The 21,409-nt window shown below is 37.9% G+C and overlaps 1 protein-coding gene across 1 annotated transcript in view; it reads right to left on the bottom strand.

The window, feature by feature from the left end:
* Positions 1-7,381: 7,381 nt before the first annotated feature.
* Positions 7,382-21,409, bottom strand: part of tfe3a (transcription factor binding to IGHM enhancer 3a) — a 28,776-nt gene continuing 14,748 nt past the window's right edge. Inside the window, exons 7-11 of the mRNA XM_034234031.1 lie at positions 20,166-20,277; positions 18,797-18,853; positions 17,317-17,392; positions 15,705-15,852; positions 7,382-8,543 (exon numbers count right to left, since the gene is read on the bottom strand). Of these exons, the coding sequence (XP_034089922.1) occupies positions 8,196-8,543; positions 15,705-15,852; positions 17,317-17,392; positions 18,797-18,853; positions 20,166-20,277 (741 nt within the window). The 3' untranslated portion in view covers positions 7,382-8,195. The remainder of the gene's footprint in view (positions 8,544-15,704; positions 15,853-17,316; positions 17,393-18,796; positions 18,854-20,165; positions 20,278-21,409) is intronic.

The following is a 21,409-nucleotide window of genomic DNA, read 5'->3' as shown; positions in this document are numbered from 1 at the left end:
TCTCTCTCACCTGAATCTCCTCCTACAGCACCATTGTGTTTTTTAAACCAATCATCTCTCAGAGGGGCGTGGCCAGCAGCAGCTCATTAGCATTTAAAGCTACAGACACAGAATCACCACTTTTGAAACAGGCATGACGTTCGCAGCACTTTACTGTAGCTAACAAATATTAAGTATGCTAACTATGTTTGTTTTCGGCTATACATTGGGAACATCCTACTTATTAAGCCTCTCCGTAAATGATGAAGTGGTTTGGAGGCTCAAAAAGTCAGTTGGTGCCTTGTTAAACAGCAGGTGGTGCTTTAAATCATTGTGACTCAGTGAGGCTTTCCTAAGGGGAGTTTGTTGTACTTATATATAATACTATAAAAGAGTCTTACATTTTGCTGTTTCTCTGCAGCAGAAATAAAGTGAACATTAGACTCAGCTCCCTGCTGATGTTTCCCTGCTGTGATCGACAGCTCAGGAGGGGGGCGGGACAGGAAGTGGGTGTTTGTTGAAGCGACATGCCAGGACGTCCAAACAGGAAACAGGAAATCACTGGGATGACAACGCCACCTGACCTCTGACGCCCGGGACGACCAACATCAAAGGGAGAGAGAGAGACAAACACACACACACACACACACACACACACACACACACACACACACACACACACACACACACACACACACACACACACACACACACACACACACACACACCAACACACGCTCACTTCGGTATAAAAACACATCAGTTTGATATTTTCCACAGAAACATTTAACTTTTTTTATCCACACCGTAGTCCGGCTCTCAGAACTTTCTGATACACACATCATATTGTTTTTTATATACTATACAGTTTGAGTCTGAACATTAAGACATAAATCATCAATATCACAATGCTTTACTTAAATAAGCACAAATAGTTAATTTACAGATTTACTGATACTTATTTTGCTTTTACATGATGTTCTTTTTCATTTATAGTCATATGTATTAAGCGATGTTGGTTAGAGCCTGTGATATATATACTGTATTGTGATGCACATGATAAATAAAGAACTTGAGGAGGTAAATCGGTGCATTATGTCTGTGATGCCCCTGTGGGTTCATCTGGAGAGGCTGTGGCTGTGCAGTAACTCAGGGCACCTGGGTGGGTATTTAAAGCCTCTCTGCTTTTCCCTACAGGCTTTACTTTGTGCACCTCAACCGCTCACACATACACGTCCATGCAACCCTCACCCTGCATTTACACTGCTGACGTCCACACCTCATGCTTTACGTATTTTTGCACTTCCTTAATTTGGCTAATTTGCTTAAATAAACATTACATGTTAGACGCTTTTATCCAAAGCGACTTACATACTCGATACTGTGGGCAATCCCCACAGGAGCAATTTGGGGTGAAGTGTCCCAGGGACACAACGACATGCAGACTGCAGAGGGGTTTGAACCTGCGACCCCCTGATCCCAACACCAATGCACAACCCACTGTACCACACACCTACTGTACAAACATATTTTATTAAGCGTTGATATGGTCTGTCTCCTCTGTGTTGTGGCCTTTTGAGCCAGGTCATAACAATGTCAATTACAAATCTATCAACATATATGAATTTGTAGATATTGTATGCACCTTATAAACTTTACTGAGCCCTTGAGTACAATTATATATTTGTTTAATGATTCACATGTTTTTGAGGTTACCTAGACTCAAAACTGATTTCAGTAATGAACAAACATTGATATGTATCAGTTAATGCCACCTGTTGGACAAATGGATGATAATAAAGTAATAATTGACAACTCGAGTGTAGCAGCAGAGACTCACTGCCCTCTGATGGACGACAGCAAAAAGCCATACAGTTAAATATAAGTAAAAATAAACATAAAATAAAAACAAAATAATAATAAATTAACATCAAATCAAATAAAGAAAACAAATATAGACATAACAAATATATTAAAATTCCTTTTACAATTATAGTTAACAATTAAGATAACCACATATTTGAATATATAAATTGTGTAAGGCAAAGACTGCATTTATTGTAAATATAATAATTCAATAGATTACTTAACACAAATGTAATTTTGTATTTTAATGAATATCTTTGTAAATTCATTTTAAAAAACATATTTAAAAAAACATGATATTAGATTTTAAAACATAAACTTTTTTGTATTCATGTTTTTGTCAATTCGTAAATGTGTATAATTCAGCCTACTTTCAGATACAGAAACCATATTTCTATGAATATGTTCTATAAATAAAGCATTGAGTCGTGGATGGACTTCTTTGATGGGAGCCAGAGGATTGTTGACATCCACCTGCATCGATCTTCATCTTCTACCATCTTCTTCATCTTCTACCATCTTCTTCTATCTTCTACCCAAGTTGTTAATGTATTATCTTTTTCATTTACAGACGACATCTATTGCGTGTCCGTCCATCCAGCCCTGACCAATTTGCTGCCCTAGGCAAGATTTTAGCTGAAGCCCCCCCCAAATGCAGACACTGCATGCATATGTAGTGGCATGACCACCAAAACAGAAAGATATGGACACAAGATGTGTGCAAATGTATTTAGTGTCCTATCCATTTGTACATGATTTAAGTGGGGGGTGGACCTAACCTCCTCTTGGGGGATCAGGGGGGATGCTCCCCCGGGAAGATTTAGTTTTTTAATATTGAAGTTAAAAGCATCAATCTGGTGCACTTTGAGAGCAACATTAAGAGATATATGGATACATCTCTCAACACCAGATGAAACAGAACTGGAAGCAGATTTTCTTTTTATTTATGGATTTTTTACCAATCACTCTCCTTTCAAACTGTATTCTTGTTTATTAATAACAACTTTTTTTTACTGTCATATAGTATTTTATACTATAAGAGAATAGATGAAAATCTATTCTCTTATTTTTGTATAACTATAATGATCACCACAGGGAGGCGTGTGGTGCAGTGGGTAGTGAGTTGGTGTTCGGATCAGGGGGTCACAGGTTCAAACCCCACTGCAGTCAGCATGTCGTTGTGTCCCTGAGACACTTCACCCCAAATTGCTCCTGTGTTTGCCCACAGTATTGAGTATGTAAGTCGCTTTGGATAAAAGCGTCTAACAAGTGACATGTAATTAAATGTAATATAAAGGTGTGCCTTTACCTCACTGAGCTGAGGTTATCAGAGCCGCTCAGTCTTTCAGGAGAGAGCTCTCTAAAGCTCTCCCCCCGCGGCCGCTTACACAGTCAATTCCAATGTTAATAAAAGCTGTATACGTTTTTTGGGAGTTTGATTCATTTTAAATGAACACAAATACAAAATTAAAACCTATAATTGCAAACTAAAACCATTATTTCAAAAAAACTTTGTTGATCCAAAATCAGGAAATTGTGTTATGAAATAAAAAAGGACATGTTTTGCACTTAGAAGTTCACATGAGTGTGTTCACATTAAGTTAGAAGAGAAGCCTCATTACATTGTTTTGTTTTCAGGTAACCCATCCTGTTCCTTCAATAGATGAAGGCTGAAGACAAAAGGATGAGTGACACTTTGCTTGATCTCCATAACGCAGAGAAGGAAGACTGCGCATCCATGCTTAACAAACGTCTAACTACTTTGTGTTGCATGTACCAGTCAGTGATGCTAATGTAACGCGAAGGCAAGTTAATTTATTATTTATATGTTGAACTTAGAGTATAATGCCTTGTTTATCAGTAAGGATGGCAATGTAAGAGATGATAATGTGACAGTCTGTAATATGAAGAAAAGAAAAAAAGGCTGACTAAAGCTGACGTTTGGAGTTAGTGACAATGTATTCTAGTGAGCTAGCTTAACGATTTATTAAATAATATCGCGCTGAAGTAACTTTGACTCATTCACTGCACATCCTCAGACGGAGTGTCCAGAATATGCTCTGCCACTTTTTCTGCATTTTCAGCCAAGTTCAGCAACAGATGTGCGCAGCTGACAGCATGCACACCTTTAAATATACAGTCTATGATTCACACGCATTTTCAGCAGGAGTCCAGGTACAGATTAAACAACAAAGGAGATAAAATCCCACCTTGCTTGACCCCATTACCAACATAAAAATGTTCAGACACAGTATTGCCCCACTTCACCTGCATAGTCTGATGTGCATACCAAAAAGCTAAGATCCTTATTATGTACTTGGGTACCCCTCTCTGGCACATTTTGTCAAATAATTTGTAATGATTCAGTCGATCAAATGCCTTGGAAGCATCAATAAAACACAGAAACATGGTGGAATTATGGCTTCTATATTTTGCTATAATGTCTTTTAAAGCGAAAATACACATATCTGTGCCGTGTTTTCTTTTAAAACCGAACTGGTTGTCAGCTGTGGTAATTTACCTTTCCAGCCTATCCAACAGAATTTTCTCCAACACTTTGGAGAGAATGCTAGATAAAGCAATGGGTCTGTAATTATCAATGCCATTCATCTTCCCAGCTTTATCCTTGATGACTGGCACAAGTAGCACAGATAACATGGAATCTGGTAAGACACCACAGTCTATGATTCAAACGCATTTTCAGCAGGAAATGCATTTTCTAGTTATTTTTCAAATTGGTTTACTTTGACCTTTTTTAGATAATGAAAGAAAACGATTGAGGGCAGCCGTTTGTGACGAGACAAAACACATAAAATACAAAATGCATTTTTCTTAAATGACTTTATTTATATATAAAAAATGCAATCTATAAAATAAGAACATGACGCTAAATGAAACATTGAGATCACATTAAGACTACAGGCGACGCATACAAACAATAAACTGGATGTTTTTTCAAATAAATGTCATAAATCAGAAAAACAATCAATAAAAAACACAGAAATCCCTTTTTGGATGATCTATCGACTGACAGCCATGTTGCTTTATATTTGTTTTATATTAAAATTACTGAATTCTTGCGGCGAAACTGGAACAGCCTAGCCAGATTGTTTATTATTATTTTATCCTCTGTACGGTATGATGAAGAATGCCAAAAGTGCCATAATGTACTCAAATTTAAACGAATTAAGTCCGCATAACAATGACTTCGATCTCTCTGAAACGTGTAAAGAAGGTTATCAAAAACAAATGAAGATGTGGAAAAAGGGAGGAGGGATGTGAACTATTTTTTTTTTAAAGAAATGTCATCATAGTCCTTTAATTTCCCTCTGAGTCTCCAACAGAAAGCACACACACACACAGAGGCTAACACAGATCAATAATGAACGGATCACATTCTTCTCAGTGTTTGTGTTCCAGCACAGTGATTATAGATTTATGTGTTTATGTACAAATTCATATTTACAGGAAAAATACATTTGGGAAGAAACTCCATATTTTGGGCAGGAAGAGCGAGTTAATGCCGTTTGCAACATAGAAAATACACAATGTTAAGACATAAAAAGGAAAGATTCACTCATATAAAAACATTTGTATGCACACTGAGTTTTTTTTTAATTAAAGTTATCCTATCATCCATCCTTACTATGGCATTTGTCACTTGATTGACAGGTAAGCCAGTCTGAGTTGTATTGTGCCATACAGGTTCATGCAGTTATGAGGGGGCCTCACCTCCTCATCGTGAAGCGCAAATGCGGCGCACTATTATGCGCTTATGCGGCGCAATTAGTGTAAGCGTGCCACAGTTTATCCGCCGTTTACTCCACTAGCACCCCCCCCCCCCTTACGGCAGGGGGGGGCGGCCCTGTAGGTAGATATTTTGGGCTTGGTCATTTTAAAAGTAGCTCCCAAGCTGAAAAGGTGAGGGCACCCCTGCTGTATAGTATGTGTATTCACTCTCTGTCCTAAACGGCTTGTTGGAGCTCCTCCCCCCCCCTCCCTATGAGCCCACTGTGCTCTGATTGGTCAGCTCACCCACTCTGTTCTGATGAGTCCACCACCGTTACAGCTGAACATCAGTGATTATGTGTTACAATGGCGTTTGTTAGCAACCAGGAAATGACACCAGTAATAACAAACAGATGAGAATGCTGCGTGGGGTCTGGGTGCCGTGTTGGCGGGACGTTGCGCGGCTCGCTGCTGTGAGGAGCGGACAGTGTGAGCTCTATTACTGGTGTTGTTTCCTGGTTGCTGCGTGGGGTCTGCGAGACAGCGAGACATCGCAAAATTCAGCCTGAGCACCATGGACGCGGGAAGGGGGGGTGCTGAGGGGGCTGTAGCACCCCATCTGCGAGGCTCCACTAGCACCCGCACCCCCAAACGCGGCGCACCTACAGTTTCAGCGCGCCACAGTTTCGCCACTGAGAGAGTGTGTGTGAGGAGCTCCACATTTTTAATTAGCATCTCATAATTTCTATTTATTTTACCACAGGTCATACAATTTACTGTTCAGTATAAACCTACTGAAATAAAATCATGACCAAATGTTCAGTTTTTTGCATTTTTAAATCTGAATTTCAGAGATTAAAAGGCACTTTATACGACATTCAAAGCACTGGTTACCCTTACACAGTATTAAGGAAAGTACACTAAGGTAGCAAGACAATGTACGTCTTGGCTATTATTTCATTGTTTGGTATAGCTTTACATTATTTCAATAATGTAACGTTTACACCTTAAAGAGCTATTCCTTCAATCTGCGTGACTTAAATCCATGTAACCTGATTATTAGCCTGCTCGCTGTCCTGCTGAAAACACCAAGTGAAATATACTTTTACAATGTGTGGGAGGTCACTTTCTTAAAGGTCCCCTAGTATACTGTTTTTCATCAACATATCACAGGTCTCAGATATATACAGAACCAGTCTCTGATTGGCTGAAACACCAAACAGATCATTGCAGCATTACCCATAATCCCCTCTGTTTCAGCCCTGTTTCCAAAGTGCTGATTCTCTGTCTGTTACTTCAGATGAAAATAAGGAGCCCCTCCCCACGCCCCTCTGAGAGAGATTTGGTTACAAAGAACTCAATGGTGCTCTAGAGGAGATTCAGGTGATAAGGTGTGTGTGTGGGGGGGGGGGGGGTTAACTTGGTTGGTGATTGGCTAATGGTTACACAAGACAAAACATCGTTATGACATCATAAAGTGACCAAAATCTGATCAGCTCATTTTCAGACAGGTTTTTATAGAAATGGATCAAAAAGAGAGAGAATCTTTGTTCCTGAAACTTTCAGAGTCTCTTTCCACAGAGGGGACACATGTTGATGTAGAAGAGACATGAAGAAGAGGGGACACATGTTGATGTAGAAGAGACATGAAGAAGAGGGGACACATGTTGATGTAGAAGAGACATGAAGAAGAGGGGACACATGTTGATGTAGAAGAGACATGAAGAAGAGGGGACACATGTTGATGTAGAAGAGACATGAAGAAGAGGGGACACATGTTGATGTAGAAGAGACATGAAGAAGAGGATTTTGCATAATAGGGGACCTTTAATAGAACCACGCTGCGTCTTTACAAACTGTAACTGTAATCCATAGAATAATGGCCGACTTTCTACAAGGTAATCTTCTTCAATGTGTTTACTGTGGGACAGATCCTGATACTAAACTGATCTCCTCATCCTTCATATTTACCGTGGACTGATTTACGGTAGAAGGGAGAACGATCTGCAGGCTGTGATTGGTTGTTCCTTGTCACATGACAAGCGTTGCTGTGTTCTGCGGTGAAATATGTTCATATCAGGCCACAGAAGACGACAACGCTGCAAAAAACGCCACATGTTTCCCGGCCCTTAGACAGTATAATAGTGAGGATGGCCAACAGTATCACAAGCATGGAGCTCGGATTAAAACGCACACAGAGACTTCATTCTCTGGTCAGGTAGACGTTAAGTCGCTATACGTTTACACAACAATAGTTTGATTCCATGTTAACGCTCTGAATGCCGTATGTAGCACCTTTTTAAAACTCATGAACTAAAACACAAGCAAAGATTTGGTTATCCTGCCTTTTTTTAAATCTGAATTTCAGACTTTAAAAGTGATTTTCCGAGTGTTTTGCCCTACTTTTAGACACCTGGAGCCTGTCAACCAATCAGCTTTTAGTTTGTTTGTTATCAGCCAATCAGCTTCCAGTCAGGACAAGACAGTGGTTACCATGGGAACACTGTAGACTCACAGTGGTTGCCGTCGTGACATCACCTCTGTGTGTTGGTTTTGATGATTTCACGGGTTAAGATTCAGTGTTTTTGGCCAATGGCGTTACAGCGTGTGTGGTGATGTCATCAGAGGTCTTCCTCCATGCTGAAGCTGCTCCTCCTGCTGCTGCTTCTCGACGCTCCGCAGGAAAGCAGGGGGTCGGACATCACCCCCACGCCCCCCTCCTCCATCAGCAGGCCGTGCAGCTCCGTCAGCCCCACGTCGGACATCAGGTCCGGGGAGAAGACACCGGAGACTCCGTGAGGATCGTCCAGGTCCACGAAGCTGAGGGCGTCCAGACCGAGGGAAGGGGTCACCAGGGAGGAAGAGGAGGAAGAGGAGAAGGGCTGAGGCAGCGTGGGGGATAGCAGGGTCTGAGGGTCCAGAGAGGAAGAGGAGGAGGAAGAGTTCAGACCAGCCTGGAGCTCCAACTCCTAAAAACACCAAAACACAGAGTGGACTTTTATTCCAAAACAAAATCATATTTTCAGCTGTAAGAAGTAGAAAGTTCAGGTATTTGTGTTCAACATGTAAGAAGTAGAAAGTTCAGGTATTTGAGTTCAACATGTAAGAAGTAGAAAGTTCAGGTATTTGAGTTCAACATGTAAGAAGTAGAAAGTACAGGTATTTGTGTTCAACATGTAAGAAGTAGAAAGTACAGGTATTTGTGTTCAACATGTAAGAAGTAGAAAGTTCAGGTATTTGAGTTCAACATGTAAGAAGTAGAAAGTACAGGTATTTGTGTTCAACATGTAAGAAGTAGAAAGTACAGGTATTTGAGTTCAACATGTAAGAAGTAGAAAGTACAGGTATTTGTGTTCAACATGTAAGAAGTAGAAAGTACAGGTATTGAGTTCAACATGTAAGAAGTAGAAAGTACAGGTATTTGTATTCAACATGTAAGAAGTAGAAAGTACAGGTATTTGTGTTCAACATGTAAGAAGTAGAAAGTACAGGTATTTGTGTTCAACATGTAAGAAGTAGAAAGTACAGGTATTTGAGTTCAACATGTAAGAAGTAGAAAGTACAGGTATTTGTATTCAACATGTAAGAAGTAGAAAGTACAGGTATTTGAGTTCAACATGTAAGAAGTAGAAAGTACAGGTATTTGTGTTCAACATGTAAGAAGTAGAAAGTACAGGTATTTGTGTTCAACATGTAAGAAGTAGAAAGTACAGGTATTTGAGTTCAACATGTAAGAAGTAGAAAGTTCAGGTATTTGTGTTCAACATGTAAGAAGTAGAAAGTTCAGGTATTTGAGTTCAACATGTAAGAAGTAGAAAGTTCAGGTATTTGAGTTCAACATGTAAGAAGTAGAAAGTACAGGTATTTGTGTTCAACATGTAAGAAGTAGAAAGTACAGGTATTGTGTTCAACATGTAAGAAGTAGAAAGTTCAGGTATTTGAGTTCAACATGTAAGAAGTAGAAAGTACAGGTATTTGTGTTCAACATGTAAGAAGTAGAAAGTACAGGTATTTGAGTTCAACATGTAAGAAGTAGAAAGTACAGGTATTTGTGTTCAACATGTAAGAAGTAGAAAGTACAGGTATTTGAGTTCAACATGTAAGAAGTAGAAAGTACAGGTATTTGTATTCAACATGTAAGAAGTAGAAAGTACAGGTATTTGTGTTCAACATGTAAGAAGTAGAAAGTACAGGTATTTGTGTTCAACATGTAAGAAGTAGAAAGTACAGGTATTTGAGTTCAACATGTAAGAAGTAGAAAGTACAGGTATTTGTATTCAACATGTAAGAAGTAGAAAGTACAGGTATTTGAGTTCAACATGTAAGAAGTAGAAAGTACAGGTATTTGTGTTCAACATGTAAGAAGTAGAAAGTACAGGTATTTGTGTTCAACATGTAAGAAGTAGAAAGTACAGGTATTTGAGTTCAACATGTAAGAAGTAGAAAGTACAGGTATTTGAGTTCAACATGTAAGAAGTAGAAAGTACAGGTATTTGAGTTCAACATGTAAGAAGTAGAAAGTACAGGTATTTGAGTTCAACATGTAAGAAGTAGAAAGTACAGGTATTTATGTTCAACATGTAAGAAGTAGAAAGTACAGGTATTTGTGTTCAACATGTAAGAAGTTCTCTGCTGGAACTGCTACCCCCGCGACCCGACCACGGATAAGCGGGAGAAGATGGATGGATGGATGTAAGAAGTAGAAAGTACAGGTATTTATGTTCAACATGTAAGAAGTAGAAAGTACAGGTATTTATGTTCAACATGTAAGAAGTAGAAAGTACAGGTATTTGAGTTCAACATGTAAGAAGTAGAAAGTACAGGTATTTGAGTTCAACATGTAAGAAGTAGAAAGTACAGGTATTTGAGTTCAACATGTAAGAAGTAGAAAGTACAGGTATTTGAGTTCAACATGTAAGAAGTAGAAAGTACAGGTATTTGGGTTCAACATGTAAGAAGTAGAAAGTACAGGTATTTGAGTTCAACATGTGAGAAGTAGAAAGTACAGGTATTTGTGTTCAACATGTAAGAAGTAGAAAGTACAGGTATTTATGTTCAACATGTAAGAAGTAGAAAGTACAGGTATTTGAGTTCAACATGTAAGAAGTAGAAAGTACAGGTATTTGTGTTCACCATGTAAGAAGTAGAAAGTACAGGTATTTGAGTTCAACATGTGAGAAGTAGAAAGTACAGGTATTTGTGTTCACCATGTAAGAAGTAGAAAGTACAGGTATTTGGGTTCAACATGTAAGAAGTAGAAAGTACAGGTATTTGTGTTCAACATGTAAGAAGTAGAAAGTACAGGTATTTGAGTTCAACATGTAAGAAGTAGAAAGTACAGGTATTTGAGTTCAACATGTAAGAAGTAGAAAGTACAGGTATTTGGGTTCAACATGTAAGAAGTAGAAAGTACAGGTATTTATGTTCAACATGTAAGAAGTAGAAAGTACAGGTATTTGAGTTCAACATGTAAGAAGTAGAAAGTTCAGGTATTTGAGTTCAACATGTGAGAAGTAGAAAGTACAGGTATTTGAGTTCAACATGTAAGAAGTAGAAAGTACAGGTATTTGAGTTCAACATGTAAGAAGTAGAAAGTACAGGTATTTGAGTTCAACATGTGAGAAGTAGAAAGTACAGGTATTTGTGTTCAACATGTAAGAAGTAGAAAGTACAGGTATTTGTGTTCAACATGTGAGAAGTAGAAAGTACAGGTATTTGTGTTCAACATGTAAGAAGTAGAAAGTACAGGTATTTGTGTTCAACATGTAAGAAGTAGAAAGTACAGGTATTTGAGTTCAACATGTAAGAAGTAGAAAGTACAGGTATTTGGGTTCAACATGTAAGAAGTAGAAAGTACAGGTATTTGAGTTCAACATGTAAGAAGTAGAAAGTACAGGTATTTGGGTTCAACATGTAAGAAGTAGAAAGTACAGGTATTTGGGTTCAACATGTAAGAAGTAGAAAGTACAGGTATTTGGGTTCAACATGTAAGAAGTAGAAAGTACAGGTATTGAGTTCAACATGTAAGAAGTAGAAAGTACAGGTATTTGGGTTCAACATGTAAGAAGTAGAAAGTACAGGTATTTGGGTTCACATGTAAGAAGTAGAAAGTTCAGGTATTTGTGTTCAACATGTGAGAAGTAGAAAGTACAGGTATTTGTGTTTAACATGTAAGAAGTAGAAAGTACAGGTATTTGAGTTCAACATGTGAGAAGTAGAAAGTACAGGTATTTGAGTTCAACATGTAAGAAGTAGAAAGTACAGGTATTTGAGTTCAACATGTAAGAAGTAGAAAGTACAGGTATTTGAGTTCAACATGTAAGAAGTAGAAAGTACAGGTATTTGAGTTCAACATGTAAGAAGTAGAAAGTACAGGTATTTGAGTTCAACATGTGAGAAGTAGAAAGTACAGGTATTTGTGTTTAACATGTGAGAAGTAGAAAGTACAGGTATTTGAGTTCAACATGTAAGAAGTAGAAAGTACAGGTATTTGAGTTCAACATGTAAGAAGTAGAAAGTTCAGGTATTTGAGTTCAAAATGTAAGAAGTAGAAAGTACAGGTATTTGAGTTCAACATGTAAGAAGTAGAAAGTTCAGGTATTTGAGTTCAACATGTAAGAAGTAGAAAGTACAGGTATTTGAGTTCAACATGTAAGAAGTAGAAAGTACAGGTATTTGTGTTTAACATGTGAGAAGTAGAAAGTACAGGTATTAGTGTTCAACATGTAAGAAGTAGAAAGTACAGGTATTTGGGTTCAACATGTAAGAAGTAGAAAGTACAGGTATTTGTGTTCAACATGTGAGAAGTAGAAAGTACAGGTATTTGAGTTCAACATGTAAGAAGTAGAAAGTTCAGGTATTTGAGTTCAACATGTAAGAAGTAGAAAGTTCAGGTATTTGAGTTCAAAATGTAAGAAGTAGAAAGTACAGGTATTTGTGTTCAACATGTGAGAAGTAGAAAGTACAGGTATTTGAGTTCAACATGTAAGAAGTAGAAAGTACAGGTATTTGGGTTCAACATGTAAGAAGTAGAAAGTACAGGTATTTGTGTTCAACATGTGAGAAGTAGAAAGTACAGGTATTTGAGTTCAACATGTAAGAAGTAGAAAGTTCAGGTATTTGAGTTCAACATGTAAGAAGTAGAAAGTTCAGGTATTTGAGTTCAAAATGTAAGAAGTAGAAAGTACAGGTATTTGTGTTCAACATGTAAGAAGTAGAAAGTACAGGTATTTGAGTTCAACATGTAAGAAGTAGAAAGTACAGGTATTTGGGTTCAACATGTAAGAAGTAGAAAGTACAGGTATTTGTGTTCAACATGTGAGAAGTAGAAAGTACAGGTATTTGAGTTCAACATGTAAGAAGTAGAAAGTACAGGTATTTGGGTTCAACATGTAAGAAGTAGAAAGTACAGGTATTTGTGTTCAACATGTAAGAAGTAGAAAGTACAGGTATTTGAGTTCAACATGTAAGAAGTAGAAAGTACAGGTATTTGGGTTCAACATGTGAGAAGTAGAAAGTACAGGTATTTGGGTTCAACATGTGAGAAGTAGAAAGTTCAGGTATTTGAGTTCAACATGTAAGAAGTAGAAAGTACAGGTATTTGAGTTCAACATGTAAGAAGTAGAAAGTACAGGTATTTGAGTTCAACATGTAAGAAGTAGAAAGTACAGGTATTTGAGTTCAACATGTAAGAAGTAGAAAGTACAGGTATTTGAGTTCAACATGTAAGAAGTAGAAAGTACAGGTATTTGAGTTCAACATGTAAGAAGTAGAAAGTACAGGTATTTGGGTTCAACATGTAAGAAGTAGAAAGTACAGGTATTTATGTTCAACATGTAAGAAGTAGAAAGTACAGGTATTTGAGTTCAACATGTAAGAAGTAGAAAGTTCAGGTATTTGAGTTCAACATGTGAGAAGTAGAAAGTACAGGTATTTGAGTTCAACATGTAAGAAGTAGAAAGTACAGGTATTTGAGTTCAACATGTAAGAAGTAGAAAGTACAGGTATTTGAGTTCAACATGTGAGAAGTAGAAAGTACAGGTATTTGTGTTCAACATGTAAGAAGTAGAAAGTACAGGTATTTGGGTTCAACATGTAAGAAGTAGAAAGTACAGGTATTTGAGTTCAACATGTAAGAAGTAGAAAGTACAGGTATTTGGGTTCAACATGTAAGAAGTAGAAAGTACAGGTATTTGAGTTCAACATGTAAGAAGTAGAAAGTACAGGTATTTGGGTTCAACATGTAAGAAGTAGAAAGTACAGGTATTTGGGTTCAACATGTAAGAAGTAGAAAGTACAGGTATTTGGGTTCAACATGTAAGAAGTAGAAAGTACAGGTATTTGAGTTCAACATGTAAGAAGTAGAAAGTACAGGTATTTGGGTTCAACATGTAAGAAGTAGAAAGTACAGGTATTTGGGTTCAACATGTAAGAAGTAGAAAGTTCAGGTATTTGTGTTCAACATGTGAGAAGTAGAAAGTACAGGTATTTGTGTTTAACATGTAAGAAGTAGAAAGTACAGGTATTTGAGTTCAACATGTGAGAAGTAGAAAGTACAGGTATTTGAGTTCAACATGTAAGAAGTAGAAAGTACAGGTATTTGAGTTCAACATGTAAGAAGTAGAAAGTACAGGTATTTGAGTTCAACATGTAAGAAGTAGAAAGTACAGGTATTTGAGTTCAACATGTAAGAAGTAGAAAGTTCAGGTATTTGAGTTCAACATGTAAGAAGTAGAAAGTACAGGTATTTGAGTTCAACATGTGAGAAGTAGAAAGTACAGGTATTTGTGTTTAACATGTGAGAAGTAGAAAGTACAGGTATTTGAGTTCAACATGTAAGAAGTAGAAAGTACAGGTATTTGAGTTCAACATGTAAGAAGTAGAAAGTACAGGTATTTGAGTTCAACATGTAAGAAGTAGAAAGTACAGGTATTTGGGTTCAACATGTAAGAAGTAGAAAGTACAGGTATTTGTGTTCAACATGTGAGAAGTAGAAAGTACAGGTATTTGAGTTCAACATGTAAGAAGTAGAAAGTTCAGGTATTTGAGTTCAACATGTAAGAAGTAGAAAGTTCAGGTATTTGAGTTCAAAATGTAAGAAGTAGAAAGTACAGGTATTTGTGTTCAACATGTGAGAAGTAGAAAGTACAGGTATTTGGGTTCAACATGTAAGAAGTAGAAAGTACAGGTATTTGTGTTCAACATGTGAGAAGTAGAAAGTACAGGTATTTGAGTTCAACATGTAAGAAGTAGAAAGTACAGGTATTTGGGTTCAACATGTAAGAAGTAGAAAGTACAGGTATTTGTGTTCAACATGTAAGAAGTAGAAAGTACAGGTATTTGAGTTCAACATGTAAGAAGTAGAAAGTACAGGTATTTGGGTTCAACATGTGAGAAGTAGAAAGTACAGGTATTTGGGTTCAACATGTGAGAAGTAGAAAGTTCAGGTATTTGAGTTCAACATGTAAGAAGTAGAAAGTACAGGTATTTGAGTTCAACATGTAAGAAGTAGAAAGTACAGGTATTTGAGTTCAACATGTAAGAAGTAGAAAGTACAGGTATTTGAGTTCAACATGTAAGAAGTAGAAAGTACAGGTATTTGAGTTCAACATGTAAGAAGTAGAAAGTACAGGTATTTGAGTTCAACATGTAAGAAGTAGAAAGTACAGGTATTTGAGTTCAACATGTAAGAAGTAGAAAGTACAGGTATTTGTGTTCAACATGTGAGAAGTAGAAAGTACAGGTATTTGAGTTCAACATGTGAGAAGTAGAAAGTACAGGTATTTGTGTTCAACATGTAAGAAGTCAAAGTAAAAAGTTGTCAGAAACATAGGTAGTGGAGTAAAGTACTGATACCAGAAACATTTACTTAAGTACAGTAACGAAGTATTTGTACTCCACTACTTCCCACCTCTGCCAATCACAGTGGAGCTATCAGTGTTCAAGTCACTGATTGGTCCACTATAAGGACCAGAGGTAATTATTTGAAGATGCTAACTTGCTTTGAGAAACATAACTAAGGAACATTTAAAAGCATTCCTTTTGTACATTTGTCTTTAGTTTCTCAAAGACCGGAACCAATCACAGTGGAGCTATCAGTGCTCAAGTCACCATAAGGACCGCCTCCTCACCTGGATGCGCAGCAGCAGAGAGTGGTTGGTGTTCTCCAGCCTCCTCTGTCTCTCCTCCATCTCTCGGGCTCTGTGCTGCTCCTTCTGAAGTTTCCGGATGTAATCCACCGACGCCTTGAGGATGGTCCCCTTGTTCCACCTCGACTCCCTGATCAACCAATCACAGGCCTCGCCTCGTTAACACACGTAGCCAGAGATGGCAAAAGTACACATATCCTTTTCTCAAGTAGAAGTACAGATACTCGTGTTTAAAAATACTCTAAAGTAGAAGTGCTGACTAAACTTCTTTACTCAAGTCAAAGTAAAGAGGCTTTGAAGTGTACTTCAGTAAAAAGTACCCATAACTAGCAGCTGTTTTAAAGAGTACCTGACCTCCCTTTATATTAATAGACCAATAATGTCATTGTTAGCTAATGAATGTTTCCATGCTGAACAACGGCAACATGACAACGTTTCCATTGGTCCCTCTTCTTTAGAGAAGACCAGGAAATGATGGATACACGGATCGTGTTCAAATCAATAGGCACGCAATGACTCTAAAGAATAATGATCACGCATCAAACACACATTCAGACTAAAGGAACCAGCTGTTTGGAAAATGAGAGAAGTAGAAAGTTCAGGTATTTGAGTTCAACATGTGAGAAGTAGAAAGTACAGGTATTTGTGTTCAACATGTGAGAAGTAGAAAGTACAGGTATTTGTGTTCAACATGTAAGAAGTAGAAAGTACAGGTATTTGAGTTCAACATGTGAGAAGTAGAAAGTACAAGTATTTGAGTTCAACATGTAAGAAGTAGAAAGTACAGGTATTTGTGTTCAACATGTAAGAAGTAGAAAGTACAGGTATTTGAGTTCAACATGTAAGAAGTAGAAAGTTCAGGTATTTGAGTTCAACATGTGAGAAGTAGAAAGTACAAGTATTTGAGTTCAACATGTAAGAAGTAGAAAGTACAGGTATTTGTGTTCAACATGTAAGAAGTAGAAAGTACAAGTATTTGAGTTCAACATGTAAGAAGTAGAAAGTACAAGTATTTGAGTTCAACATGTAAGAAGTAGAAAGTACAGGTATTTGTGTTCAACATGTAAGAAGTAGAAAGTACAGGTATTAGAGTTCAACATGTAAGAAGTAGAAAGTACAGGTATTTGTGTTCAACATGTAAGAAGTAGAAAGTACAGGTATTTGAGTTCAACATGTAAACAGTCAAAAGTCGTCAGAAAAATAAGTAGTGGAGTAAAGTACTGATACCAGAAAGATGTACTTAAGTACAGTAACGAAGTATTTGTACTCCACTACTTCCCAGCTCTGCACGTGGCACTAACGAGCTTAACGAGGTGCATTCACTTTTCATTGTCCATGAAGACTTATACATAATACAAGTCATAAATCATAATAATGTTGTATTTTTTAACCATTATTAATTTTCACCCTGTTAATTATAATTCTGAAAGAAAAAGTACTTTTCTAGAGATCATAGCGTCATGATACAGTTATTAATATTGCCTGTCTTCGTTATTTCTGACATGAAATGTGACTTTTATTACGGTCGAAAGATACAATGTAGATGTGTGTTATCTGTTTGAAACATGAAAGGGTATGTAGTGTTGGTACTGACGGGTCGCTGGATTTAGGGATGAGACCCCCGAGTTCTTTGATCCGATCGTTGATGTTGAACCTCCTCCTCCTCTCGACTGAAACACACAGCACCAACAATATTATATTATTATTGTTACATGGTTTAAGCACTCTCTTTACTGCGCATCAGCCGCTGCTGTTCATTCAAGACTTTGTGTGAAATGTTGCAATAAAACCACAGAAACATTTTGAAATCACAGATAGTTAGAAAGAGTTATTTCACAACATTAACAGCAAAAATAAACGGAAAAAACGATGGAAAAGATAAATAATTAAGCATTTCTGATCTCCATGTTTTTGTTTCAAGAGACAAAAGGGGCAAACCATGTTTACATAAACCACATACAAGTAGGTAATTAGCAAAGTAATACCCAAAGTGTTGTATATTACATAGGGATGTAACGATATATCGAATATCGCGATAAATAAATGTCTCAATACTGTCGTGAGACATTTATTTTTATTTTTTTATATATATATATATTTTTTAAACCTTTATTTAACCAGATGGTCCCATTGAGATCATCGATCTCTTTTTCAAGGGAGACCTGTCCAACATGGCAGCAAGTAGGTTACAACATGAACATAAATCAACAGATAACAATAAAGGACATCGTATTTACAGGGCTACATGTACACACCTAGAGACATTGACAAGTACCAACAGTATATTTATATCTCGCCCTGTCAATAAGCCTCACCTTCTTGGCAAACACTGTATTGTTTTTGAAGTGGTGGAGAGACAATGCACAGTTTGACCCACTGCTGTCACCCATGGCCAAAGCATATCTCTCTGTCCCAGCAACATCTGTACCAAGCAAGAGAGTTGTTTCCACAGCAGGGGATTTTGTAAACGCCCAAACATCCCAGCTTCTACCTGGAAATGTGGACATGCTCATATTCCTAACAGATAACCTTGATGATGCTGAGTGAGTGAGTTAGAGTTGAGTTACTTGAACAACTAAAGTGAAACTTGATTTATTCTATTGCAGGGTCTGATTATTATATCGTTGACACTTTAAAATACTACTATCTACTAAAATGCTGTACAAATCAGATTTATTATTTAATAAAGAAAAAAATTCACATTTTTTTTCTTTATTTTTCAATATCGCGATAAATATCGTACCGTGGACTTTTTATCACGATATTATCGTACCGTGAGTTTTTGGTATCGTTACATCCCTAATATTACAGTACATTGTAGAGGCGATAATGTCACAAATGTGATGTTTAATGGCATGACTGTAATAAAACAGGACTAAAGGTACGGTAATGGGTCTGTGAAATAATAATTTGGTTTGTATTTACTTAAAACTAAGTATCTTTAGTTCACCTGCCTCAAACCTTTCTGCTAGATTGTACAACTCTGTGATATCTGCTGACATCTTGAGTAGCAACACAGTTATAAAGCAGTTATACGTGGAGAAATACTGCAGTATGAAATGTAATGTCCTCACTTTGGTTGTGGTTGTCTTTCTTCTGTCTCTCTTTGATGAAAGCTTTGGTCTCCACCTCTGCAACAAAAACAACAACAGAACAACTATTTACAAGATTTCCCTCGTGAGGAAAAACACAAACAGAAACGTTTGTAACAAAGTTTGAAAGATCGTCCTGCATATTTCTGTCATTAAGGAAGGTTTTCTCCAGTATTATGAGTCTTCTCCACCGTGGAAGAAGTAACCTGGTGTAAGCAATTTATACACAAAAGGACATTTTGAGTAAAGCATATTAACAGAATATGTTGTGTGTGATTCAACGAGCTGATGAATGAAGTTAACGGACATCTCGTTTTATTTTGAAAGACGGTTGAAGGTTTTCAGCTGAAACAGCAGTAAGTGTTTTTTAGTTCATGTTGACTGGACAGGAAGTAGGAACTGATGATGTGGGAAAATACAACGTGTGTGTGTGTGTGTGTGTGTGTGTGTGTGTGTGTGTGTGTGTGTGTGTGTGTGTGTGTGTGTGTGTGTGTGTGTGGGTGTGTGGGTCTGTTTGAAGGAAGTCTGCTGTTGACTCATCAAACCGGAGAAGAAGAACACATTTTCAGCAGAAAGACGGAGGGGGGGGGCTTAACTATCAGATCTCTGACCACACAGGAGCCAATCAGCAATCAGCTCTGCAGAGTTGGGGGATCTGAGGTGTGTGTGTGTGTGTGTGTGTGGCCTAGCATTACTATCCTTGTGGGGACCTACATCTGTTTACACAGTCACAGTCCTCCCTTATGGGGACAAAATGGAGGTCCCCATGAGGGGAATCATTACTTTTAGGGTGAAGACTTGGTTAGGTTAGGTTAGGTTAGGTTAGGTTAGGGGAAAGGGCAGTGCTCCGGAGGAGCGCTGCGTAGGGCACTGGCTCTCGGGATAATAATGTGGTTAAAAAAAACCTTTCTAAAAACTCCAAGGGAAATACATACAATGTTTCTAAAAGCCCTGTTAAAATTAATACAAATAATAACAATAAGAAGAAGTAAAATCAATTAAAAAAGCAAGAAGAGACCTGATACCAGGGGAGACAGAGCAGTGGTGCCTAGAGATCTCCTAACCTTCCGGGGACCCCTAAAGGATGTGACTGACGAGAACCTGTCCTAAGGGAAGTCTTAAAAGGGCCTAGCAATGGTGTAAAAACATTCGTGAGGGTAAGTGTAAGGGTTAGGCATGTGTTGGTTATGGTTAGGATAAGTCTCCAGGAAATGCATGTAAGTCAATGTAATGTCCCCTGAAGTAATGTATACATGGTATATGTGTGTGTGTGTGTGTGTGTGTGTGTGTGTGTGTGTGTGTGTGTGTGTGTGTGTGTGTGTGTGTGTGTGTGTGTGTGTGTGTGACCCACCGTTCACCTCCCTCTTGATGCCGTGCAGGTCGGCTGGGCAGCTGTTGCTAACGGTGATGGTGGGCGTGGCCATGCCTCCGTACAGGTCCAGCATGTTCCCCGACACCGGCAGCTGAAACGGACCAATCAGAGCACAGAATGAGCGGCTGTCAGGGAGAGTGACCAATCAGAGGCTGAGAACAGTTTAAGCATTTCAGAGCATCCCGCGCTGTGATTGGCTGCAGCTCTTCTTCCTCGCTCTCTGCTACTGATACACACTGCATCCCAGGATCATACACACACAGACACACACACGACCTTCAGTGTATCTCGCAAAATAACGATAAAAATGATAATAATATTATTTCATTTTTGATGTTGCTATGATAAATATTTCATTATAATTGTTGTGGTTTACCTTTATGAAATCATAAGTTCGATAAATCTTTATGGTGAGACACTACAGGCCAAAAACGAAACGGGTCATGTATGAATTGTTGGGCGATTTGCTTTGATAACATCGTCTTAATCAAAAAATGCAAATTTAGATGTTGAATTAACTAACTCTATTTATGTCTGTAGATTTCTTCTAATTATAGCTAAACAAAGCATTAGATGATGAGTCTTTGTGCAAGTTATGATGTGGGGAATTTGCATGGTGATATCTATTAGTACCATTTATTTGTTGTACTATACTTCCCTGTAGTGTCTTGCAAAATGTAAGCATGCTTTACACATCATTCACATCTTCAAAGACCGTTCTCTGGAAATGAGTTTAGTCCCGATTACGACTCTTTAAGACTGTATTTTCATCTGAGCAACTTTACGTCTACGTTGTGCACTTTTATCCTTATTTTAAGGATTAAATATCACAGTCATTATAATATGTATTGGTGTTGGCACTGTGAGCTCTGTTCAATGCATGAGCTCTGTTTAAATAATAAATATAATGTTGTTTAGGCATTTAGTCCTCTTCCTCCAGAGCAGCTGAGGAATCTGCTGATCGGACAGAAAACCTGCACACACACACACACTGACGCTCGCACACACACACACTGACGCTCCACACACACACACACACACACACACTGACGCTCGCACACACTGATGCTCGCACACACACACACACACAAACACACACACACACACACACACACACACACACTGACGCTCGCACACACACACACACACACACACACACACACACTGATGCTCGCACACACACACACACACACGTGCACACTGACGCTCGCACACACACACAC

The sequence above is a fragment of the Gymnodraco acuticeps genome, unplaced genomic scaffold, assembly GCF_902827175.1.
Source record: "Gymnodraco acuticeps unplaced genomic scaffold, fGymAcu1.1, whole genome shotgun sequence".
In the NCBI taxonomy this organism is placed as follows: Eukaryota; Metazoa; Chordata; class Actinopteri; order Perciformes; family Bathydraconidae; genus Gymnodraco; species Gymnodraco acuticeps.
This window is presented reverse-complemented; position numbering and strand designations above follow the sequence as displayed.